General features: G+C 48.0%; 1 protein-coding gene across 7 annotated transcripts in view; it reads right to left on the bottom strand.

Annotated features, from left to right (window-relative positions):
• The window catches only part of EVL (Enah/Vasp-like), a 185,251-nt gene that overhangs the window by 78,225 nt on the left and 79,556 nt on the right, over positions 1 to 27,470 (bottom strand). For 4 of the 7 annotated variants that reach the window (XM_088475396.1, XM_088475395.1, XM_088475390.1 and 1 more), the window contains exons 2-3: positions 14,033 to 14,201; positions 7,209 to 7,386 (exon numbers count right to left, since the gene is read on the bottom strand). In XM_088475396.1, the coding sequence (XP_088331522.1) occupies positions 7,209 to 7,386; positions 14,033 to 14,201 (347 nt within the window). Of the gene's footprint in view, positions 1 to 7,208; positions 7,387 to 14,032; positions 14,202 to 23,440; positions 23,590 to 27,470 lie in introns of those variants that run through there. The other 3 variants (XM_088475393.1, XM_088475391.1, XM_088475389.1) reach the window with 2 other exon arrangements.

The raw sequence follows: 27,470 nt of genomic DNA on the forward strand, positions 1-27,470 counted from the left end.
TGTTCTAGGTCAGGCCTAGCCTCCCTAAATCCAGCATCGTATGTCACTCGTCAGTGTAAAATGCAGCAGGGGTGAGAGGTCCTGCAAAAGACACAGCATGATGGGCAATGGGATATATAGCAAATATACAATTCTATATACATACGTTCACATATAGCAATATATAATATATTTATAATCTCCTGTGTATATATACCGTACGTTTGGGCTCCACCAGATACTTTCACTAATTCTCTACAGAGGAGGAGACACTGACACAACCTCTGTAGGGTTACTTGTAAATATGACATTTGTGCACGGTTTAATGCACAATTACAGTTTATTTGCATGTAACCCTGGGTAAGGGTTCAAATAAGTCCTGTACTTATAAATCTATGTAATATTTATAAATGTTCAATTTACTATTTATTATATACTGTACATGTATGTAGTCACAATTCATGAGGTAAAATGTAAATGTGTGTCATGTAGTTATAATGGAGTATTGTAATTCATGATATATGTATTTAGTGTATTAACATATCGATTTATGTGGTACTTTATTTTCTCTGTTGTGAGGTTGTGCTACAGTGTGTTGGATGCACTGGAGAAGAAGGGGCGGAGTGATATCGCTGGGTGTGGTTGGGTTCCTGTCAGGGAAAGTAGGGCCCGAGAGATGAATAAGAGCTGTGGTATAAGAGATAAACAGTAATTAGTTAGACAATTGGCCGATGACGTCATTTTCGCCTGTTTGGATATTACTCCGTATTCAATTTGAAAGACTTTTCGCCTAGGCGGAAAGTCAACGCAATGTAATAGGCGGAAAAGTTTCGCCTATGAATAGCAGGCGGAAAAAAGTGCAGAATTGGGATTTTGGAGTGCAATGTTGTGGGTACCCCCCGTGCAGCCTTCAGACAGTCCCACAAAAGTAAACAGTATCAAATAAAAAAAAAAACACCACATAACACCCCAAAAAATCACTTTGAATTTGGGGGCGAAAAAACATAAATGTCGGGGGACAAAGTTAAAAACTAGCGAACTTGACTCTGGGGGGGGGGGGTCCCCAAGTATAACCCAGGTGTTTTTTTTCATTGCAGGGGTTTGCGGCAGGTGGACTTTTCAAACTTAACTTTAGCAACTTTAAAATATGCTGACCCCCATTTTCAAGTACCCCAAATTTGCTGGGATAAGTTCTTTTCTGCAAAAAAACCACCAGAATACTATTCTGCACCACGTATACAAAAACGCTATTTAGAAGCTATGGAGCCCGTTTAAAAACAACAAATAAATACATTCAGCAAGCCAAATTGGGGGGGTACCAAAGGGAACCCCCATGTCAGAGCATCTCTTGGGGGGTGTCAGGCTGATTTCCCCAAATCTGACAGTACTTTCCACTTGTTTAAGTTTTGCCGGGTCCCGTTTTCGCCTACTTTCAAATTGAATACGGTGATACGCGGGCACGCGCGATACTTTTCCGCCTGCGAAGTAGGGGAAGTATCGCGGGTCCGCTCAAATTGTATACGGCTCAATGTCTAGATAGACATCAGACGTTAGACAGTGAATGGTTAAACAGGGGCAAAAGTTCAACAAGGACAAAAGTCAGACACACTAAAGTTAGACATGTAAAAGGGTCGACAGGTACAAAAGGTCGACAGTCAAAAGTTCAACGTGAAAGCAGTCAACATGAAAATGGTCGACAATTTTTTTTTTTTTGGGTAGCCTTCATTTTCACTATAACCCTAACCCTCCCCTTGGTGCCTAACCCTTTCTCCTGGTGCCTGACCCTAACCATGGGGGTAAGTGCCTAACCCTATCCCTAAAAAAAGGATAAAAAAATAAATGTGTCAACCATTTTGGTGTTGACCATTTTCATGTCGAACTTTTCACCTTGTCAACCTTTTTACATGTCTAAAGCTGCATACACACACACAGCGATTTTGTTACCAATGATTTTATGAACGATTTTCTGTCAGATTATCTGTCAGATTTTTTAAAGTGTAATGAACGATTTTTTTGAACTACAAACGATTTTCGCATATTCCCTTCATGAAAGTCGTTGAGTTGACAAGTCTGACTGAACTACAAACGTGAACGCGCATGAACGATAATCGTTCATCGTTTGACTCAGAAAGTGAACGATTTTTTCAAACGATTATCGTTAAACAATATCGTTTAACGATAATCGTTCAAAAAAATCGTTGTGTGTGTATGCGGCTTAACTTTGGTGTGTCTGACTTTTGCACTATTGTACTGGTAAATGTTTCATTCTACTGGTAATTGCATTACTATGCAACATGAGGATTTATGGGTACATATAATAATGGGAAATACTAAACCAGTTATATACATACTATAACATTTAAAGGGCTTTTCCCAAGTAGCCCTAATTGACTACTATTACTTGGGTGGAGACACTGAATCAATAGTATGTGTACCACTTAGTGGGAAGATAGAAGTAGGTACCCTAAATTACAAGGGAGTTAGTAACCTGGTAACCCTAGAGGGTAAAAGGCGGGTTACATGCAGAATTAAACTGAATGGTAGCAGCCCTATCACTGTCTAGCACCAGCTATTACCTCTAAGCTGACTGAGCAACTTGCAGTTTGCAAGACACTGTCTGCAAGGCAGCTATGGGGTCAGTAGCTGCTGGCAGAGCCGTAACTAGACTTTTTGGTGCCCTGTGCCAGAAAGAGCATTGGCGCCCCCCTCATTTGTCAAAGGGACATAATGCACCCAAAAAAGGGCCATGGCCTCATGGGGAAAGGCCAGGAAATGCTGGGGATGAGATAAGAGGAAGCTACAAGTGAGAATGATAATAAACAGACATTTGACAGTTCCAAACAGTGCCCCCTGACCTGTGGTGCCCTGTGCCATGGCACTGGCCGCACTACCCTAGCTACGGCCCTGGCTGCTGGGGTGTGCTGCACCTTATAGTGGCATTATGGAGGATTCTGGTAACTCCCAGGAAGGTAGCTCTCATTTAAAAAAAATGGAAAGACCACGTGACTCAATATAGGAACACCGACTGCTTACACTTGGACGAGAGTGGAACAACTGTACGATTACAACATTGTAATCGTGCAATCTGTCTCCATCCTGTGCAGTGTATAGTGTACCCACACTGAACGATAAGTCATTCAGTGCAGGCACCCTCCCTCATCCCCGAACATGTACAATCTGTCGTTATCGGCAGCTTGGCCTGCATGTTCAGGCGATGATTGATGTCGATAACAGCCAGCGGGAGCGCGCATCGCTGGTCGTTTCGTCCTTTTAATGCAGGATTTATGAACGATTAATGTGTGATTGAACGATTACGATGTCGTAAACGTTCAATCGCTCATTTTAATCATCTAGTGGATACGCACCCGTTATCAGTAGTGCTGTGAAGTTGGCGAGGACATTATAATATATTTGCACGTGTGTAACTAAGACTTCTGGATCTTACGTATAACCATAATGGGGACTCTTGCTGGCTGACAGCAGAGTGCTGAGGGATTTTTTGTCTGTGCTCTATTTTTTTTACATTATGCACAAAATGAAAATGTGCAGTAATAGGTCATGTTTATGTCTGTACCCTGCAGAGTCTGGGTTACTACTTACCCCTTAGAGAGTCAGCGCAACAGGCAAAGCCACCAGGGCTGCTTACGCTATTCCATACCACTGTGCATGCATAGTCACCGCCCCATAAAGCTGACACTGTACGTGGATACCACAGGGAATGACACTGATTATAAGTGGTTCACGAGTGTCTCAAGTGTCTGTTGGCTGGGCCATAGAGAGATGAACTGGACCTGGGTACTGGGGGGTGTGGGCAAATCTGGGAGTGGAGGCAAAGGGTGACAACATCTGGCCCAGGCCCCTGTTGGGCCCCTTCAACATGCCCAAGTAATCAGTATTTACCCCCCCCCCCCCTCTGCGTTAAACGCTGAAAGCCACCTACTGCACCATATAGCACAATGCTTGTAATGCACCTTGGGACTTGTAGTTCCACAATAGCTGTGTGATTGCCAACCTGGATTACAGAGACCCATTACAAACCACACATAGGTTATACACATACGGGGCCCGATGTGGCGTTGAACACTAATCGGCTGAGATGACCTCGCACAGCATGCACAGATGTGCGTATCCGCCAGCATGCAGAGCAGTACGCATCATTGCGGTGTCCCCACCCCCTATCCGCACGCTGGGTTTGCTACTCGTCATCGTCATCAGTGCGCACATTCATCAGCCTATCTTTGGCACATACGGTACACCTAAAAAGACGCATTTACGCTTCCGGCCATCTCTGCGTAGCCCGCGGTTCCATCGTCACGCCCTGCTGAACATTGCCTACGTGAGAGCGCACCGTTACAGAGCTATTACACCTGTTCTGTCATTAGTGTAGATGCAATAGAAAAGCGCGTGACCCTGCATCGCCTCTACTTGCGTAAGAGCGGTCCCAGTGCATGTACAGTGCGAAAACACGTAAACTACGCTCCGCGAGCAACCATACATTCAACTCAGCATGAGCCCCAACGGCCGCGCAGTGCAGAGTACATTAATTAGAGCACTAACGAGCGCAATGTTCTCCCAGGTTATGTTATTTACACTCACTATTATCATGCAGCAAACTATATAAATGTTGTAAACGTTTATGTGGTTATATAGTGTATATCTACATAGTGCATTGTAACCGCATATAGGCCCTCATTCAGAGCCACTCGCTAGCGGCAGTACGCTCGTTCCGAGCGATGTTCGCACATCTGTGCATGCGTACGGTTTTTAGTACGCATGCGCGAACCAGTCAGTGCGGCCGAAAATCGTTGGTACGCAATATAGCGAGGGCCTGCTATTTTGAGTGACAGAATGAGGCGTATGTGGGTGGTAACAGGGGAAGGTGCTTGAAAACGGGGAGTGGAGATCCGAACGCAGGCGTGCTTAAAGGTCAAAACGGGCGTTTTAAGGGAGTGCATAATTAATACAGCAGCGTCATTGACCACGTCACTTGGTTTTTTTTAACTCAGAACTGCTCGCAAAATAGCGGTTGAAAACACCAACCACAAGAATAGCGAGCAGTTCATACGCTGTACGATGTACTCGATTAATCTAATAAATAGCGGACATGACGTATGGTGCGTGCGGCCAGGGGGCGTTTTTATCAAATAAACGAGCGTATGTTTTGCTCGCTCGTTCAGACTTAGAGGTGTGAACAGACTGCAATTTGCGAACGGATCATTTGAATAGCCACCCCTTGTTTTTGAACGAACGACTGCAAATAGCGAACGGCTCTGAATCAGGCCCATAATCTAATAGTAATTACTGCAACAACGTTCTAGGCCAGCTGAGTGATAAACCAAAGTGGGGATTCCCGGCATCTCGTCCAGGGATGCTTCAAATAAAATAGCATTGTCCTAAGCCTGAGTCGCCCCCAAGCGCCAATACAGTAAGGGGCTGATTCTAAGACGCATGAAAGCATCACCCATGTCCGTGTCTTTTCCTGGTCGCACGTCTGCGACTTTAAGCCGATTCTGCTACAAACCCTTCCCTGGTGTACACCGTCACGTCCGACTGTGCGAGGACTGAGACGCCCACTCTGAGCGTCTTTAGGCGCTGTAATAGCTTAACTGCGTCCTACATCAGCCGTGCGTCCGACTCAGAATCAGCCCCTAAGCGCGGACGGCACGGCAGGTAAATTTGCTACCTTATGCTAACATAAATATTGGCACGACTCCACGCTCATGGTCGTACCGCCCCCGTTTTTCCGTCTACAGCCGCATCGGCACTTGCGTCTAGCCCATGCTGAGAGCAAAAGATCCGTCAGAAACCGACGTCCCTTATCCATATGCACACCTCAAACAAGCGCAGACATTTGGCTACGCGCCCGCGACACAGGTCTTTTCCATGCCTTCGCAAGGTAGTCGCCAAGTCGTGGGCAGGAAACATTCATTTCACAGATAGACCGATCGGGACACACACAGAGGCCCTGATTCAGAGCCGGACACTCTGACAGAGCGCTCGCTCTGAATCAGGGCCGTCCTTCCTGATTTTAGAGCGGCCTCCTCGCGGCTCGCATAGCTGTGGGTGACCACCCACAGCTATAGCGAGCGGCCACAAAGATGGTCGCGATGGTCAAGACCATCGCGACCATTGGTCTTGCGACGAGACCCTCGTGGTAGGGTCTCGTCTGCCGCAAGCCCTGGAGTGCTTTCGGCTCTATCAGAGCCCAGAGCACTCCCACTGACATCACTTGTGATGTCAGTGGGGCGGCCCCAGACGGTAAGTGTTCCCATGGTAACGCCTCCGTCTGGCCAACCACGCCCCCCAGCATGCCCACCAAAGGGGGCGTGCTGTCACTCACCATCGACAGCACTCCCCCTTTGTAGCGAGACCCATAGAAACGGCTTGCCCGTCGCTATCCGGGTCTCGTGCATGCGCACGACGGAGCCGGGTCCGTCATGCGCACTGGCCCAACATCAACCCGCTTGCGAGCGCTCAGCCTCTCGTATTCTCCGTCAAGGTGTCCCAACTGCTGAGACTCATGCGATGTGTGTCAATGCGGTGAGCGGATGCTGCGCATAACGGCTGCTGATTGCGCACAGCGGTGAGAGGGTTGTTTTTACTGGAGGAGGGAGAAGGAGGGGCTATTAATAATAATAATAATAATAATAATAATAAATGTAAATAATTCTATTGACATTTTTTTGATTTAAATAAAAAAAAATTTAAATAAAAAATCCTAAGTAAACTTTTTACATTTTAAAACCTTTACTTTAAAAAATCCTATTTAAATCCAAAAAAATCTGTTTTAAATCAAATCAAATAAATCCATTTTTTTTTTTTAAATCCGATTTTTATGCAACCCTGATGGCAAGCATGGCAGCAAAGCTTGCCACACATCTATTGCTCATATTCAACTAGAAGCGACAGAAGCTATCGGGAACACGTGTAACTGGCCATATTGGACGAGGTCTGGCCAATAGCGCACCTGGAACATGAGACCACACGCAGACCAGTGTCGGTCACATTCTGACCGCATCTTACTAACACTTCCGATAATGATCGCACTTGTTACCAATTGGACAGTAATTGTGCATGGCGGCCAATCTAACATCATGCACGCTGCCGGAATCACAGTACATGTGGGAAGCATACGTAGTCACTATGAATACGGCCACAATAAAAGCAGACACCTCATCAGTCATCTTTCGTTTGCGAGTTCAGGTGTATTAAATTTAGCACATTTTTACCTCCGTCTTGTGAGTTCATGATATTGAGGGCGAACAGCATGGCGTTGGAGAAAGCCGTGGCCTCTTCCTTGCTTGCGAAGTTCAGGCCGTACACCTGCCGCGCGTCCCTCCATTGGTGAAAGGTTGGTGTAGCCTGGTTGTATTTCAGACCTTTCACAAGTGAATAGTTTATGACTACCTGAAAAGAAGAAACGTGATATTTTACAATACAGAACAGCTGTTCCCAACAGAACGTAAAACAGCCTCGGCAAGTCACAGCTACTCTCTAGGGCTTATTCAATAACATGGAGCCCAAAGCAGTGTTGTACTGTAACCCAGGGTAACCACATATCAGCTTTTAGCAGTCTAGTGTAGGCACATTAATGAAAGGCAATATTTAATTGGTTGCAATGCGTGACAGAACTCAATTTGTCTTTGCACCATAAATAAACCCGATGAGACACGTCATTTATCACCCGCCTATGGTCACGCAATTTTACTCGCAACTTCATAGGCTGCAAGCTGACTGATGCCGTTCCTCAGAGCCATTACCAAACTTTTGGTGCCCTGTTCCAGAAAAAGCCCCACTATTTTTTAAATAGGGAGATAACACACCCGAAAAAGAGCCATGGCCTCATGGGGAAGGGCCAGGGAAGAGATAGGGGAGGCCAGGAGATGCTGGGAATAAATAGGGACATAATATAGTGCACCTGAGTGAGGGCCATGGCTCCATGGGGAAGGGCCAGGGAAGAGATAGGGGAGGCCAGGAGATGCTGGGGATAAATAGGGACATAATATAGTGCACCTGAGAGAGGGCCATGGCCTCATGGGGAAGGGCCAGAGAAGAGATAGGGGAGGCCAGGAGATGCTGGGGATAAATAGGGACATAATATAGTGCACCTGAGAGAGGGCCATGGCCTCATGGGGAAGGGCCAGGGAAGAGATAGGGGAGGCCAGGAGATGCTGGGAATAAATAGGGACATAATATAGCGCTCCTGAGAGAGGGGCATGGCCTCATGGGGAAGGGCCAGGGAAGAGATAGGGGAGGCCAGGAGATGGTGGGGATAAATAGGGCCATAATATAGCGCACCTGAGAGAGGGCCATGGCTCCATGGGGAAGGGCCAGAGAAGAGATAGGGGAGGCCAGGAGATGCTGGGGATAAATAGGGACATAATATAGTGCACCTGAGAGAGGGCCATGGCCTCATGGGGAAGGGCCAGGGAAGAGAGATAGGGGAGGCCAGGACAAGCTGGGTATAAATAGGGACATAATATAGTGCACCTGAGAGAGGGCCATGGCCTCATGGGGAAGGGCCAGGGAAGAGATAGGGGAGGCCAGGAGATGCTGGGGATAAATAGGGACATAATATAGTGCACCTGAAAAAGGGCCATGGCCTCATGGGGAAGGGCCAGGGAAGAGATAGGGGAGGCCAGGAGATGCTGGGGATAAATAGGGACATAATATAGTGCACCTGAGAGAGGGCCATGGCCTCATGGGGAAGGGCCAGGGAAGAGATAGGGGAGGCCAGGAGATGCTTGGGATAAATAGGGACATAATATAGCGCACCTGAGAGAGGGCCATGGCCTCATGGGGAAGGGCCAGGGAAGAGATAGGGGAGGCCAGGAGATGCTGGGGATAAATAGGGCCATAATATAGTGCACCTGAGAGAGGGCCATGGCTCCATGGGGAAGGGCCAGAGAAGAGATAGGGGAGGCCAGGAGATGCTGGGGATAAATAGGGACATAATATAGTGCACCTGAGAGAGGGCCATGGCCTCATGGGGAAGGGCCAGGAAAGAGATAGGGGAGGCCAGGAGATGCTGGGGATAAATAGGGACATAATATAGTGCACCTGAGAGAGGGCCATGGCCTCATGGGGAAGGGCCAGGGAAGAGATAGAGGAGGCCAGGAGATGCTGGGGATAAATAGGGACATAATATAGTGCACCTGAGAGAGGGCCATGGCCTCATGGGGAAGGGCCAGGGAAGAGAGATAGGGGAGGCCAGGAGATGCTGGGGATAAATAGGGACATAATATAGTGCACCTGAGAGAGGGCCATGGCCTCATGGTGAAGGGCCAGGGAAGAGATAGGGGAGGCCAGGAGATGCTGGGGATAAATAGGGACATAAAATAGTGCACCTGAGAGAGGGCCATGGCCTCATGGGGAAGGGCCAGGGAAGAGATAGGGGAGGCCAGGAGATGCTGGGGATAAATAGGGACATAATATAGTGCACCTGAGAGAGGGCCATGGCCTCATGGTGAAGGGCCAGGGAAGAGATAGGGGAGGCCAGGAGATGCTGGGGATAAATAGGGACATAAAATAGTGCACCTGAGAGAGGGCCATGGCCTCATGGGGAAGGGCCAGGGAAGAGATAGGGGAGGCCAGGAGATGCTGGGGATAAAAGAAGAGGAAGCTACAAGTGAGACTGATAATAAACAGGAAAATTCACAAGCCCAAACAGCGCCCCTTGCCCTGCGGTGCCCTGTGCCATGGCACAGGTCGCACCACCCTAGTTACGGCCCTGTCGTTCCTGCTTGAATTGGCCGCATAAGGCTTATTCATGTAACTGCAACATATAGATATGTCCACATACATCCATACTACATGCGCTACAAGTCGCGTTACACATAACACGTGAGCAGGTTGCATTTTGGTAGAGCAGAGCGTCTTTCCGTGCACCTTTTTTTCCTTAAAATGCGTCTTATTTGCAAAGTGATGCAATTAGATAGCACATGCAGCTTCTGCTGATTACAATGATATGCAGCATGCCTATATTCTGTATGCAACTTCGGTTGTCTGCATGTGAAATGATACGTTACAGTCTCAGCGGCTGTGACACTGTAACGTAGCATTTCGCATGCAGATATAGCCAAAGTTGCACACAGAATATAGGTCTGGTGCACAGAGGCGTATTAAGAGAGGAGGGGGCCCGTGTGCATTCCCTGTCCGGGGCCTTCTCCTCTCTCTCCCCAGCGGCCGGCAGTAAACTGTCTACTGTGCATGCGCAGGTCATCGGGAAAATGGAGCAGGCCGCCATTTTCCCGGTGATTTCCCTACTGCGCATGCACAAAGGGCCGGGAAAATGGCCGCGGTGGAACTGGTTCTAGAGCGATAATACAGGCAAAAGGTCAGGATCACAGGCACTGGTTCTAGAGTAATAATATGGACAAAAGGTCAGGGTCACAGGCACTGGTTCTGGAGCAATAATATGGACAAAAGGTCAGGGATAAAGGCACTGGTTCTGGAGCAATAATATGGACAAAAGGTCAGGGACAAAGGCACTGGTTCTGGAGTAATAATATGGACAAAAGGTCAGGGTCAAAGGCACTGGTTCTGAAGTAATAATATGGACAAAAGGTCAGGGACAAAGGCACTGGTTCTGGAGTAATAATATGGACAAAAGGTCAGGGTCACAGGCACTGGTTCTGGAGCAATAATTTGGACAAAAGGTCAGGGACAAAGGCACTGGTCCTGGAGTAATAATATGGACAAAAGGTCAGGGACAAAGGCACTGGTTCTGGAGTAATAATATGGACAAAAGGTTAGGGACAAAGGCACTGGTTCTGGAGCAATAATATGGACAAAAGGTCAGGGTCACAGGCAATGGGTCTGGAGCAATAATATGGACAAAAGGTCAGGGACAAAGGCACTGGTTCTGGAGTAATAATATGGACAAAAGGTCAGGGACTAAGGCACTGGTTCTGGAGCAATAATATGGACAAAAGGTCAGGGTCACAGGCACTGGTTCTGGAGTAATAATATGGACAAAAGGTCAGGGACAAAGGCACTGGTTCTGGAGCAATAATATGGACAAAAGGTCAGGGACAAAGGCACTGGTTCTGGAGCAATAATATGGACAAAAGGTCAGGGACAAAGGCACTGGTTCTGGAGCAATAATATGGACAAAAGGTCAAGGACAAAGGCACTGGTTCTGGAGTAATACAGGAAAAGGGTTAGGGTCACAGGCACTGGTTCTGGATTAATATACAGGCAAAAGGTAAAGGTTACAGGCACTGGTTCTGGAGTAAAGGTGCATACAGACGGTCAGATTTGTCAGATGAATGATTTGAACGATCTGAACGGTTTGATGAACGATTTGAACTATGAACGATTTTTGACTGCATTAAAATGACTGAAATCGTCCAAAACTGACTGCAAATACATCAGATATCGTTATTTGACCATCGGGAACGCACATCGTTCATCTTTCAAACATGTCAGATATTCCTTCAGATATGAACGATTTAATGATTTTTAAAATCGTTATCGTTCAGATCTGAAGAAAAATCTGACCGTGTGTATGCTCTATAATATAGAGGCAAAAGTGTGTCTTTTTTCTATGGGCCTGATGCAGAGACTCACACCGCTGCTGCGTCTTTGGATGCTATGGTAACACAGCAGGAGGCGTCTGAGGAGAAAAGATGCTTCCTGACAGTATTGCAGATCTGAGTGCTGAATCCTAGGACGCAGCATCGGATCATCTGCGGGGCCATCGGCCATCTGAGTAACCCTGACATTGGCCCTCACAGCTCCGCGGCCAAGACGAGCACGTCTGCATCAGAAGACACAGACCCCATTTTCCGTAAACGGAGGTCGGCACCGCAGTCGCCCTACCATTGGAGATGTAAGCACACCATTGGGTTTGTGTACACGTCTGAATGAGACCTTATGTACGTCTGGGGTGCCAATGTGTGCACACTGCCACTTATTAATATTTACACTCAGGACATCACACTGGTCAGTCACTGTGTATTCTCACATACTGCATGGAGACTTCAGGAAAGATCTCTAACCACTGATGAAGAGCTGGAGAGAATGAGGACATTCGGTTTAGAACGAAATAATTTTTTTTGCAAAGATCATTAAGCTTAACTAATGTTCATGCTACAATATACAGAGAGCCCTGGTAAGTGCGGGTCAGCAGGACAATCCTATGTTATAGAGTGTGATCGCGCTGTCACGCTGCTAAGTATGAATAGAACGGTCACAGCACACAGGTGGGGGGTGCCACGGATGGGTGCACCTCTGTCCCCTCTCCATATGGGGATATCCATAGCACTGTGGACCTGATTCAGACCCGCTCGCTAGGAAGCGTTCGCTCGTAGCTGGCGATGTTTTGCAATGTGCACATGCATACACATCGCAGGGTGCATGCGCAAATCAGTTCGAGCGATCGGCAAACTTTCGCTTGCTACGCATAGACTGCCCAGCTAAGAGAGTGACAGGAGAAGCCGTTTGTGGGTGGTGACAGGAGTTGGTCTTTGAAAACGGGTGGAGTGGAGGTGCGAACGCAGGCGTGTCTATGCGTCTTAACGCCATTCCAGAGGCGTACATAATTAAGATGCAGTGTCATAGTACACGTCACCTGGCTAGATTTTACACTGAAGTGCTCGCAGTGCTTGCGGCAGGGTATGGTCAACCACAAGCGCTACCTTCGCTTCCGATGGTTACATACACTTCCTGGAGATGACGTGCGTAAGTGGGCGTCTTTATACAGGCTGGTGGGCATCTGCATACACAGGGTGATCGCACGCGAAGACATAGTGAGCGTGATTATGCCTTGCCGTGCGATCGCCGGCCTTGCTGTCACTTAGCCGAATTTGCATACGCATCGAGCGAGCGCGTCTGAATCGAGCCCTCTATTACTGGGAACACCCGATTCCTGCCCAAACCACACCCCCTTGTGGGTGACACTGCTATGTCATGCTATTAACGCTCTTATTTTCTTACTGCGTTACGCAATGTGAGACCGAGGGATTGCCAACTCTGAAAATGGCCTCACAATTTCACCAATTACGTATTTTATTCTCTAAAGGGCCTAATGCAGAGTTGAACGACTATTTTGCGTTTTCGCACTGCGCGTGAAACAAGCGCATGCAAGTGCGGTGAATGCAGAATCTGACGCAATTCAATTGCATCTCCACCAGCACTGGACTTGGAGTAACGGGTCTGTGACTGGGCCTTCCCATGTGGGCAAAGTTCAGTGAGGACATGCCAACAGGACTGCGGGCCGTGCAGGGGAGCATGTAAGCGTAAATGTGCCTGTTTCTGGGCGTATCATTTGCCCCATATATATGGAGCAGTAGCCGCGCCCCGATGATGATGGGTATCAAACTAAGCGCACAGATAGAGGGCGCTGCAGAGGCAACGAAGCATTTAGGTTTTGCATGCAATGCGGGAGCAACAACAGCCGACTTGCTTTCACCTCTGCTTCAGACCACAAAGTGAAAATATATAAGATGGATGTTGCGTCGACATTGCTAGCATGTCGGCTTTCTTGTGATACTGATCCTAACGATACCCGTAACACTAATCGTAACCCTCCTGGTAATGTTGACATTCTGTCAATGTTGACATTTAAAACCATGTTGACATAATCAATGTCGACCTTCTGCTGTGAAAGCCGACATGCTAAATGCCGGCATTGTGATTACACACAGTTAGGAAACCTCCACCAGTCTCTCAGTGGGGTGTTGTCAATCCTTTAACATCTTAAAGAGGATGATGGAGACTCCCGAGAAATCGCTATATTTATGTGATAAGCCAGGGTGCTAGTCAGCAGCAGGACAGATCTCGCCAAAGATGGCATCTCAGGACTGGATGTGGGCACCAGCTGATGGTATGCCCTCCTGGACCACCTACGCCCTCCAGCAACCGAGTCTCCCATCCAAATGCAATGAATATGCCTTTTAAGTCTCTAACATCCAGACCAGACAGCTCGGAGGGACCAGAGACATGATTGGGGTACTGCATGGCGGGCACCGTCAGACATGTAACACACACATTGCACTGATGCATTTGGTAATACACCTCACAAACGACAGCTTGCCGCTGGCACACATACTTGTTGATCCTGAAGTTTAACTCCGACTACCCTGAAGGTGTTGTTGGCAGTGTTGTGGTAAATGTTAATCCGGCTGAACCCCTGCTGCCCGGGTTTGATTGGCACCCATTTCTTGCTGGTGTCATCGTAGATCATGACGGAAGCACGCGCTTGGCAGATACTCTGTTCGCTGTAGACAGAAGAGAGAAGAGCGTTATGCAGTGCTTTACCCTGGCAGGTGAGACCCATACAGTCCTGCAAATATGGACGGGAGGCTCAGATATACAGAACAGTCAATACGGGAAACATCTGAATGGAAACAGACACTCCCCCCATACAGTAAAACATGCTGCCAGGGACTAAGCTTTGCTTAGAGACATCTACAACCACAGGGGTGTGCCATCTCAGTTTTGTGGCGAGGCCAGTGACTGCGTCTGCCGATGCAGATTTACTGGCCTCCGCAGGGCTGCGCGTTATCTATGTGGCGTAAATTGTGAGCAACCTTATGGCCAATGCCTGCCCGATGGCCGAGAGGGTGATCCACTGCTGCGTCTTCGTGCAGTATCTTTTCACACAAGACGTCTCCTGGGATCACCATCGCAACCGGTTGCTCCTTTGGTCAGGCTGTGGGAGCTTGAAGCTTCCCGCAGCCTGACCGGGTGCTGGCCACTTAAAGAGTCCACCGACGCAGATCCTGCCCTCGTGCTTCCCACGAGAACGGGGGCGACACGCCACCGTTTCCGGGAACGGTGACGCAGGCTTGCGCCTGCTCTGCCCCCCAAATTCCACAGAATGTCAATCATGCTGTGGCTTGGCGGGCGGGGCGTCTGCAAATAAGATCGCAGGACCCGTTCTGCACATACGTTATGCGCAGGCCCCTCAACATCGGAGATGTACGTTAATCATCGGATAAAAGTAGAAAGGCCTTGCATGACGGCTGCTGAGTAATGGGCCTCATGTTCTGCACCCTGCGTGTAACCACCATTATCTGTCATTATTCTGTGTGCATGGGAAACGATTCTCCTTCCTCTATAAGCTGCCTGTAGTTCTCTGTTTCAGTGTTTGTTTGTTTGTTTTAAGCATTTTATTGAAACATCTGAAGAATTTACAAGGTTATTAGTGACAACATATATATGAATACATGTGAAATAGATGTAACCTCAAATATACTATCAAAACATAAGGTGAATTTATATGTCATTTTTATTCTTGTTCCCAACATATAACAATATAATATCAGCTGAGCTTAACAAATACATTGAAAATAGGAACAAAGGAGGAGGGATATGAAGAACAAAAACATTACTATGAAACCACTCAGGTATGTCTGGATAGTGATAAAGATCAAATTAAGATGTCAGGGCTACCGGGTCGTATTTTCAAATACGTTGTTTATACCAGTCAGTAAGTGTAATGGGAGAGTGAGAAGGTACCGTTCCCATTTAGTATACAATCTCCGCACAGCTTCATTGTTCAAGTAGAAGCTTTTTTTTGCTATTGTGGCTATAAAAGGTGCCTACACACTTGGTGATTTTTTTACACGATTCTGCCGATTTCGACGCCTCAGGATGACAAATCATGTAAAATATATCCAAATCGTGAGTGCCCACTCACAATCACGATTCCGATGAACGTACCCGCTGGTCGTACATCGCATCTCGAGATCTTGCCTGCTGCAGGCAAGATTTGCCAATCTTGGCCACGATGTGGTGCAGATCGTACGTGTGTTTGTACTCATGGGAATCAGTATGATTTGCTGCCGGACCCATGCCCGGCGGTTCAAATCCCGACAGCGGCAGCCCGACAAGGATGAAAATCACGATCGTCCCCAGGTAAGTATTCACTAACCTATCCTACCCCCTAACCCTCCCTTAGGGGTGCCTAACCCTAACCTTCCCCCCCAGTGCCTAACCCTAATCCCCCCTCTAAGTACCTAAACCTAACCCTCCTTCCCTGCCGCCTAAACCTAAGTCCCCCCTGGGGGTGCCCAACCCTAACCCTCCCTCCCCCTAACCTCCCTTAGGGGTGCCTAACCCTAACCTTCCCCCCCAGTGCCTAACCCTAATCCCCCCTCTAAGTACCTAAATCTAACGCCCCCTTCCCCGCCGCTTAAACCTAAGTCCCCCCCCGGGGGTGCCTAACCCTAACCCTCCCTTCCCCTAACATCCCTTGGGGGGGTGCCTAACCTTAAGCCCCCCCCCCCGGGAGCCCCTAACCTAACCCTCCCCCTCCGCAGCGCCCGGCATCACTTCAATCGGGATGCCGGGCGCTGGTCTCCTGGCATTGGTAAAATGACAGGTGTCCAGATTTAGATGCCTGTCATTTAACCATTTAACCCTCGCCGGGATTAAGCAGTCGGGAAGCTGGCTGTCGGGATTAGGTCCGCCGGCTTCCCCACTGCATACCTACCCATGATTCCGTCACCTGACTGACATACCCCTGCATACGAACAGCCTCAATTTTGAGCAGCACCGTGACTTGGATGAGACGGACGCGATTCCCTGTTCTGCACACCTGATCGCACAACCTGCCTAATTTGGGGAGTATATTTGTACTATACAGTCAAAAAGATGTAATTGAAAATACATTGAAAACTAGTATTTAAATAAAAGTCTCAGTCCTGTACCCATGGCTGGCGCTGCCTTGTCCCTGAATGCATGACGGTAATGATAAAAATGTCCCATAGCGAAGTGTATTCTACATAAATGCTAGTTAGGCAAGTTATATCAGTAAATGTATGGGTCAGAAGATTGCAACCTGTATATGTGGGACTACTAGCCCCAGCATGTCCTGCTAGTCATATCCTGGAGGTTCATGAGTTGCCATCCTCTGGTGTTACATGCAGGCAGAATACATGTATATATGTCCATACGGCACCATTACTATTACAGATTAGTAACCGGTTATAGTTCTGTAATTAGGCAATGACTGGTAGTTAGCGCCCTCTACTGTTTCAGATGAGACTGCACTACTCGCATCAATGCAGTAACAACAGTATTGTGTCAATCATAAGGAATTTTAAGTATATCCGTATGGTTTCCGGCGAGACAATATCTGGTACAGTGATAAGACTCACACACTATTAACTCCTTCTGCACATGTGCATGAACGTATTCTCATTGCATCTATATTATCTGAATGTCTATATAGTATGTTATCAATTATATCATAGGTGACACTGAATGCTGGTAAAACTAAGGAAACATTTTCAGACTCCTGATAAACCTTCATTATTAAATATCCGAGTCCCCAGCTGGATGCGGTCATGTGATGTGACATATAGGGGGAGATGTTTCAAGTTTTGGAAAGAGATAAGGTAAAGAAGTTGCGCTGAGCAGCAAATCAGCTACTGTCTAGTACAGCCTTTATAACAGCTCTCTCCAAGGCTTGATACATCTCTCCTATAATAAGTTCTGGGGTAGTGCCGGCTGGGATATCTTGTCCTTTTATAGGATCAGTAAACTAAAAATCCAATTTAATTCACGCAGAAGGGACAATAATAAAACACAAACACACGGGTATAAATAGTGCCCCTTTAAATTCACTGGCTAAAGCCGCTGCGGCTATAAAAAGCCCATCTTAGTAAATGTACCCCTATGTATCAACTTATATCCTTGATGCAAAGTTAATATAGGCTGGAATAAGAGCACAAGGGAGAATATAAGAGTAATTAACAAGCGTTGTGTGTTATCTATGTAGAGCAGGGATGGGGAACCTCAGGCCGGGAGCCGTATAAGGCCCTCGGAATCATTTGGTCTGGCCCTCAGCGCTTTTCTATGCTAGCCTCATCTGGCTATCAGGGTGCCTAGAATAGCACCATGCAGCCAGAATCTATGCAGCAGTGCTGCCTGGAGCGTCCTTAGGTGCGTTTCAGACAGTCGAAACCGCTGCCCTTACAGCTCCACCCACAAACGGCACTTCCTGTCAATCACTTTGCGATGGGTCTACGAAGCCTCTGCGATCGCAGTCCCGTTCGCAGGAGCTAGTTCGAGCACTGCGATCCATACGCAGGAGGCAACAATCGGCCGATTACGTGCGTATAAGCAACTGCGTTCCTTGCTGAATCAGGCCCTACATCAATTAGAGATTTTATTAAAGACTTTCATTTGTTATATCCGCGATTGCGGCATTGCAGCAGGAAGGTGATATGTATCATTGTCTGTCTGACAGCGAGAATCATAGATTTCATATCACAGTGGGGTTCTCCAAAATATACGTATATGACATGTTGTAAGATTGTCTAAGAATAGATGTAAAGTCTGATTGAAGAACAGTAATAAGCAGAGGTTGTGAAATAGTTTAAATATATATATGAATATTGAGACATATCCCTATTTGTGTGACTGGATACTATATGGTAATTAGGATAATTGATAATATTTAAAACACTAACATAGAAAATGTGATTAAAAACAAAAATGTTCTTTAGACACTATTCTACTACTAGCTGTTTTTCTATTACATTAAATATTTCACAGTATCATTGTGGTTGCTATGGTGCTCATTAAAGTGTTGTTCTAAAATTAATTAATAAAAAGATTTAGGAGTAAATTTACTAAAGTGAGAGTTTTTAGAAATGAGTTTTAGAAGAGATGTTGCCCATAGCAACCAGATTCTACTTAACATTTAAGTAGTCAGATTTGTGTGCACCATTTTTCATGGAAATCTTTTTGGGGTAAATTATGGAATTGCCCCCACCCACACCAATTACATATTCTTAATAATTTAACTAATAATAGTGCTGCATTATATCTGAGGATGGCAGTCGCAGATATATGGACACAGATGACAGACTCGTAGTAGGGACATGATAACTGGGTGGGGGGAGTACTAAGGACACATTACAGGTGGGTGAGGCTAGTAGTAGAGACACACCAATAATAGGTACACGTGATGATAGCTAGGGGACACATGGATTGGGTATCGGTAATAGGGACACTGGATGACAGCTGGGGGAGTAATAGTAATAGGGACACTGGATGACAGCTGGGGGAGAAATAGTAATAGGGACACTGGATGACAGCTGGAGGGAAGTATCAGTAATAGGGACACTGGATGACAGCTGGAGGGAAGTATCAGTAATAGGGACACTGGATGACAGCTGGGGGAGTAATAGTAATAGGGACACTGGATGACAGCTGGGGGAGTAATAGTAATAGGGACACTGGATGACAGCTGGGGGAGTAATAGTAATAGGGACACTGGATGACAGCTGGAGGGAAGGATCGGTAATAGGGACACTGGATGACAGCTGGAGGGAAGTATCAGTAATAGGGACACTGGAAGACAGCTGGAGGGAAGTATCAGTAATAGGGACACTGGATGACAGCTTGGGGAGTGATAGTAATAGGGACACTGGATGACAGCTGGGGGAGTAATAGTAATAGGGACACTGGATGACAGCTGGGGGAGTAATAGTAATAGGGACACTGGATGACAGCTGGGGAAGTATCAGTAATAGGGACACTGGATGACAGCTGGGGAAGTATCAGTAATAGGGACACTGGATGACAGCTGGAGGGAAGTATCAGTAATAGGGACACTGGATGACAGCTGGAGGGAAGTATCAGTAATAGGGATACTGGATGACAGCTGGGGGAGTAATAGTAATAGGGACACTGGATGACAGCTGGAGGGAAGTATCAGTAATAGGGACACTGGATGACAGCTGGAGGGAAGTATCAGTAATAGGGACACTGGATGACAGCTGGGGGAGTAATAGTAATAGGGACACTGGATGACAGCTGGGGGAGTAATAGTAATAGGGACACTGGATGACAGCTGGGGGAGTAATAGTAATAGGGACACTGGATGACAGCTGGGGAAGTATCAGTAATAGGGCCACAAATGATAACTGGGGGGTATAGGTAATAGGGACACAAATGATAACTGGGGGGATACAGGTAATAGGGACACAAATGATAACTGGGGGGTATAGGTAATAGGGACACAAATGATAACTGGGGGATTATAGGTAATAGGGACACAAATGATAACTGGGGGGGTATAGGTAATAGGGACACAAATGATAACTGGGGGGGTATAGGTAATAGGGACACAAATGATAACTGGGGGATTATAGGTAATAGGGACACAAATGATAACTGGGGGGTATAGGTAATAGGGACACAAATTATAACTGGGGGGGTATAGGTAATAGGGACACAAATGATAACTGGGGGGTATAGGTAATAGGGACACAAATGATAACTGGGGGATTATAGGTAATAGGGACACAAATGATAACTGGGGGGTAAAGGTAATAGGGACACAAATGATAACTGGGGGGGTATAGGTAATAGGGACACAAATGATAACTGGGGTATAGGTAACAGGGACACAAATGATAACCGGGGGGTATAGGTAATAGGGACACAAATGATAACTGGGGGGTATAGGTAATAGGGACACAAATGATAACTGGGGGTATAGGTAATAGGGACACAAATGATAACTGGGGGGTATAGGTAATAGGGACACAAATGATAACTGGGGGGTATAGGTAATAGGGTCACTGAATGACAGCTGAGGGAGTATCAGTAGTAGGGACACATGATAACAGCTGGGGGGGGTGGAGTAACAGTAGTAGGGATGTATGGCAGCTGCACAGCCTCAGCTTGACATGATGCGGAATAGCTGCAGACCCAACAATTTGGGATGCAGCATAACTAATATGGAACAGACAGGTAGAGGTGCCGAAAGGACGGGGCATAGATAATGTCTTACAGCCGGGTACGGAATTGGTCCACAGACTGTGCCAGGGCAGGAAGGGGCATCCCGGAGAGTCACCTATAGCCACTAACTGTGTGTTTAGGAGTCCCGTGATAGCTGCCTTATAAACAAATACTGTCTAGGATGATAATCTCCTCTCTTTTTTGGATAACAGTAAATAAGGATAGTAATCACCCAGTGGGGGGATTTCCTCGGTATGCTCTAGGCTGGAACTTGTCAGTATAGACTCTCTGGGAGATGTGGGTGTGTTTTACATTTCAACACATCCTGTTAGATTCTGTTTATTTCAGCACATAGACGACGGTCTCACTCGTGAGATCTGCTAAAATTACACGTTTCTTTTCCTGTCATGTTCTGCTCTATTTTAGTGCTGACAGCATTTAAGTCTCATTTAGTGAGGTAACGCGCTGCCCACTTTCCTTCCACTCCTCACTCGCCGTGCCGTGGGCCGGTGCCAGGGGACAAATATAGGTAACCCACTCTCGGCCAGACCACAGGCTCCAGTCTATGTATTTCCAGGATCTGTGCTAGACCTTGTCTGGTTGCAGAGACGATCTGACAGACATAGGGCCTGATTCACCAAGGATCGCAATTGCCCTTGCAATTATGCAAATGCAGCTGGTGGTGTATAAGATCACCATCGCCAACATCGGTGGTTGATGGTCGCGGGCGCTGGGTGGCCAGCCGCTCCGTCCCTTAAATGCAGAGGCATTCAAGGGCTTGCGTTCGTCTTAGCAGGACCCATTCTGCACACTCGCAGAATGGGTCCTGCGCACGCGCTGATTCCCGATAATCACTTACGCGCAGTACTAAATCAGGCCCAAAGTCATTAGAGAATCCAGTTTCTAATTTTATTTACCGATTTGAAGATGTTGGAGCCTGATATATTATCAATTAATCGCAAATATTAATATTAACATCCCCCGAATGTACGACAGAAACTGCAGTAAATATCACCGATAGCTGCTGCGATCTCTCCATTCCTATCGGCAGCCTCAACCCCCCATAGGTTTTTATGGGGGGATGTGATGCTACCGTATTTACCAACTTCCGGGAATGCGATGAAATCCGGAGATTGGCCCTCGTAGCTACCGCCATCTGGAGATGGCGGCAGACCGCTGTAGCCTGCGGGCTACACATTGTAAAATTACCCGGCTCCCCGGCAGTGGCAGACGCGCATTCTGAAGCCCCTGTTTCTCCGAAAGCTGGATAATACAGTCCTGCGCTATGATCGCATCTTGCAATGTGATCATCGGCGGTAATATCATAACAAATGGGATCATTAATAAATGGGCCCCATAATGTGGTGCAAAGAGTCGTGATGTACTGTAACTCTTAGCAACCAGTTTTGTGTAGTCAGGCAGATGACAGCTATGGTCCGATGCGGGGGCGAGAGGCTCCCTACTGCCTGCACCACACTTCCTGCACTGGACAGCCTTAAAGCTAGTGTGGCACAGGCCAGGGTATAGCAAGCGTTGCTTTACAATGGGGGCAACGTGTAACTGGATTTTGAATGCACATCTTATAAAATGATATTTCCAATGAAAAGAGAATTAAACTGGACTTTAAAAAATGACAGCAATATTACTCTTTTTAAAGAATGAGAAATAGGCCAATTGATAAGTAGTATATAAACGCCATATATTCTTTATTTTTCCCTTAGCGTTCAGCTAATTATGTACGTACAGGGTAACAATGACTCACACTCTAAGCTAATGCGCCCCATCCATTGCCCCATATAGCACTTACACTCACTGCGATGCAGCCAGGGCACCATGTAACAGTGCATTACGTGATTACCCAACTACCTCACAACCATCCCTTGAACTAGGTATGCCCCAGAGTGGCTGAGTCCTAGGCCCCCAAAAGGGGGCGTGGCCATTGAAAAAGGGGGCGTGTCTATAAGACACGTCTCCTTTTCGTGCTGCCAACAGGGAGAATAGATGCCGGGCACATGCGGTCGGCATGTCCCCCCGAGACACTGCAACCCGCAGGTAAAGACAGCACCCGCAGGCTGTGAGGGCAGGGTGCTTTTTGCCCTCCAGAAGGAGGGCAGGACGCCTCGCCCCGCTATAACAGCCTTGCGGGAACGCTACCCCTATGCAGTGCCCCCAGTAGTGGTACCCCCTATGCAGTGCCCCTTATATAGTGATCCCAGTAGTAGTCCCCCCATGCCGTGCCCCCAATAGTGGTACCCCTTATGCAGTGCCCTTTAAATAGTGGCCCCAGTTGTAGTCCACCCTATGCAGTACCCCCCAGTATTGCCCTTTATATAGAGCCCCCAGTAGTGGTCCCCCGATGCAGTGCCTCCAGTGGTAGTGCCCCCCCTTGGAGTGCCCCTAGTAGTAGCCCCCCTTGTAGTAATCCCCAGCCTTGTAGTGTCCCTAGTAGTAGTCCCCACTCTTGTAGTGCCCCTAGTAGTAGCCCCCCCCTTGTAGTGCCCCTAGTAGTAGCCCTCCCCTTGTGGTGCCCCTAGTAGCCCCCCTTGTGGTGCCCCTAGTAGTAGTCCCCCCTTGTGGTGCCCAAGTAGTAGTCCCCCCTTGTGGTGCCCCTAGTAGCCCTCCCCTTGTGGTGCCCCTAGTAGTAGCCCCCCTCGTGGTGCCCCTAGTAGTAGTCCCCCCCTCGTGGTGCCCATGGGAGTAGCCCCCCTCGTGGTGCCCCTAGGAGTAGCCCCCCCTTGTGGTAAAAAACATTTACCTGTATCCCCGCTCCGGCTCCCGCCATCCGCTCCTCCAGGAAAAGGCTGCTCCTCCGCGTCCCTGGCTTGCAGGCGGCTCCATGGCTTTAGTTTTCTCCCCTGCGTCCCAGAATGCCAGGCGCGGCCGCGATGACGTCACTGGTGCACCGCACAGGCATTCTGGGCGACAGTGGGAGGGGCTTAGGGATAGTGGGAGGCGGTGGTCTTCATGGCGCCCACCGACGGTGTTCAGGGCGCGGCTGCAGCATATAGTATAATAAGTCACTGTGACTTATTGTCATGCCGGCTGCGCCCTTACAGCTTGGCGCCGGCCCTGAGTGTGTGACAAGTTGCTATGAAAGGAGAGGAGTTTGTGACAAGTTGCCGTGCAGGTGGGGGTACCGTGTGACAAGTTGCCGTGCAGGTGGGGGTACCGTGTGACAAGTTGCCGTGCAGGTGGGGGTATTGTGTGATAAGTTGCCGTGCAGGTGGGGGTATTGTGTGACAAGTTGCCGTGCAGGTGGGGGTATTGTGTGATAAGTTGCCGTGCAGGTGGGGGTACCGTGTGATAAGTTGCCGTGCAGGTGGGGGTATTGTGTGATAAGTTGCCGTGCAGGTGGGGGTATTGTGTGATAAGTTGCCGTGCAGGTGGGGGTATTGTGTGATAAGTTGCCGTGCAGGTGGGGGTATTGTGTGACAAGTTGCCGTGCAGGTGGGGGTATTGTGTGATAAGTTGCCGTGCAGGTGGGGGTATTGTGTGATAAGTTGCCGTGCAGGTGGGGGTACCGTGTGATAAGTTGCCGTGCAGGTGGGGGTATTGTGTGACAAGTTGCCGTGCAGGTGGGGGTATTGTGTGATAAGTTGCCGTGCAGGTGGGGGTACCGTGTGATAAGTTGCCGTGCAGGTGGGGGTACCGTGTGATAAGTTGCCGTGCAGGTGGGGGTATTGTGTGACAAGTTGCCGTGCAGGTGGGGGTACCGTGTGACAAGTTGCCGTGCAGGTGGGGGTACCGTGTGACAAGTTGCCGTGCAGGTGGGGGTATTGTGTGATAAGTTGCCGTGCAGGTGGGGGTATTGTGTGATAAGTTGCCGTGCAGGTGGGGGTACCGTGTGATAAGTTGCCGTGCAGGTGGGGGTATTGTGTGACAAGTTGCCGTGCAGGTGGGGGTATTGTGTGATAAGTTGCCGTGCAGGTGGGGGTACCGTGTGATAAGTTGCCGTGCAGGTGGGGGTACCGTGTGATAAGTTGCCGTGCAGGTGGGGGTATTGTGTGATAAGTTGCCGTGCAGGTGGGGGTACCGTGTGATAAGTTGCCGTGCAGGTGGGGGTATTGTGTGATAAGTTGCCGTGCAGGTGGGGGTACCGTGTGATAAGTTGCTGTGCAGGTGGGGGTATTGTGTGACAAGTTGCCGTGCAGGTGGGGGTACCGTGTGATAAGTTGCCGTGCAGGTGGGGGTACCGTGTGATAAGTTGCTGTGCAGGTGGGGGTATTGTGTGACAAGTTGCCGTGCAGGTGGGGGTACCGTGTGATAAGTTGCCGTGCAGGTGGGGGTACCGTGTGATAAGTTGCTGTGCAGGTGGGGGTATTGTGTGATAAGTTGCCGTGCAGGTGGGGGTACCGTGTGATAAGTTGCCGTGCAGGTGGGGGTACCGTGTGATAAGTTGCTGTGCAGGTGGGGGTATTGTGTGACAAGTTGCTGTGCAGGTGGGGGGCATGTTTGCAAACTGCAGAGGAAGGGTCTGGATATAATTTTTTAACAATAGATGTGAGAATTGTTGATAACGTTGGCTAGTTGTACGGAGCCGCCATTTACTTGGGTGGACAAGTTGGACAGTTGGATAAACAATGGTCATATGTATGGATATCTTAAATCTATGACATAGTTTTATCCTTTGTCTGACAATCCCATTATCTTGCTGCCGTTTACAGCCCCTTGGAGGGGTGACCATGTAGAGCAGTAATGGGTAGCTAGTGCCCCTTCCCACTTTAATCTGCTACCCTCAGCTCCTTCCTGCTTTACTGACAGATTTGTGTGTTAGAGTGTGTAACAGTGATGCTGATATTACAGCTAGGTGCCCCCTTCTCTGATTATGTATTGTTTTAGCTTATTACTGAGATTAAGGGTAAAGTGTGGCCATGTTGAAGGCTACAGGACCACCCATGCACCCATCAGGTTACTGTTGTAGTGATACAGTGGGATCTGACATTGCGCCCGATTGTAAAGCAATCGCAGCTGCGATTTAGCACGCAACAAAGCAACAAATATATGCTAATGTCTGCAAAGGTCGCCCGAGTATAAAGACGCCCACTGCTGCTTTCTTACCTGCGCGCGATGATGCATACCTGCGTAAATATCGGTAACAAAGCTGCAACATCGGCAGCCTTGGGAGCTCTTCAGACACGATGGCAAGCAATCACTCGATTGCGTGCGTAATCGCCTTGCGTCCATCTCTGAATCAGGCCAACTTTTTCGGCATGGCCATAACAATGCGGCAGTGCGTCCTGTGCCGGCCCTGCCCCCTACACCGGTGATGTAATTACGTTATGAGTAGGGGGTGGGGATCGCTGGCACCACTGCCAGCCAGGGAGACAGGATTGCTGACACCGGCTCCGATAAGCAGAACACTGCAAACAGTGTCCTGGGGACGATGTGGGTGGCTCTTCAGTAGCGCTAGAGGTTGCAGGGTGCCGTTCCAAGCCACAAGTACCGTGGGGCAGCGACAGAGCAGCAGCAGCAACTGCTCGCACACCCTGAGTTAAGGCTCTGATAAATATTCGGCATGTGCTGGGTCTTAACAGAGGGTGTAGCCATATTAGAAGAAACAGGAAGTGAAAGTAAGCAGGGAAAAAGTGAATAGCCACAATGGCCTAAATATATTATGTATAATAGCACATATGAATAACTGTCTGTGTGTGTGTGAGCAGATGTGTTTTATACAGTAGCCCCGATTGCATGGGGTGGGAATTGCCAGGTGGTTCGCTGGCAATACTGCAAAAGCTACTGAAGTGCTTTATAGTAACTTGGCACAGGCGGAAAGGACCTTTATTAACTTACAAAGAATGTAAAAGACTATGGGTACATTATAACAGATGTTACACCTGGCACCGGGCTATCAAATCAAAGCAATATCAAGGTTTCCCATGGATAATTAATTACACAAAGAAATAAATACATAACACTTGTACAGTGCACTTTCTGCGAGCATTGATTTGTTGTTTATAGGACCCATTTAGTATATATTCATCCCTTCCTCAGTCCAAGTCACCAACTGGGAATATTAATTCAAGAAAACACGGAGCTGATATTAATTTTAGCCAACCGCTGCAAAAGGATCCAGACGTTTCTGCGTGCGCGTCGGAAAATATTGAAACTATGTCTGGCGGTGCTGCATATAGCTATATAATAAACAAGCATGACGTTACTTTAAATAGATGTAAAATATGTCTATATCTCTGTAGAGAACATATAATCACTACAAATCCGTGGTGACATATGTAAACGTGCGCTACTTGCCGGCCATCGGGCTTTAAATTTACCATCTCGTGCTAGGAAAAGGGACTCCACAAATGGGAGTGGTATGAGACCACTGGGGAGGGGTTTCAGCAGCCATGGTTGGGGTGGAGCAGGACCCAATGTGTCCCCCACACTTTTAAATGGAATACTGCTATCTGTGGTATGGTGGTGGCAGCCATATTAGGAGCAAATCTAATGCCGGGTACACGCTAGACGATACGCCGTACAATCTGGGGAGTGTGTACCCGCTATGTCGCTGACAATGCACTCTCCCGCGTGTCGTTAACGGCATGGCCCGTCGGACCTGCGATATCGTCAGCGGAGGCCATGCTGCCGAATACAGCATGCCCCCTGCTGTCGCACCGGTCCCGTCATTAACGCGGTACACACTAGACAGTCTAGTAGTGTGTACCGGCCTTTACTCCTTAGAAACAGAACCAATAAATCTCATTAACAAACCATACTCTGGTTGCAATCAAATTGTCATGTTATGAATATCAACTGCTTTTGTCTGTTATTGGATATTACAGGCATGA

Source organism: Taudactylus pleione, unplaced genomic scaffold (genome assembly GCF_031769625.1).
Source record: "Taudactylus pleione unplaced genomic scaffold, aTauple2 ptg000171l, whole genome shotgun sequence".
Taxonomy (NCBI): domain Eukaryota; kingdom Metazoa; phylum Chordata; class Amphibia; order Anura; family Myobatrachidae; genus Taudactylus; species Taudactylus pleione.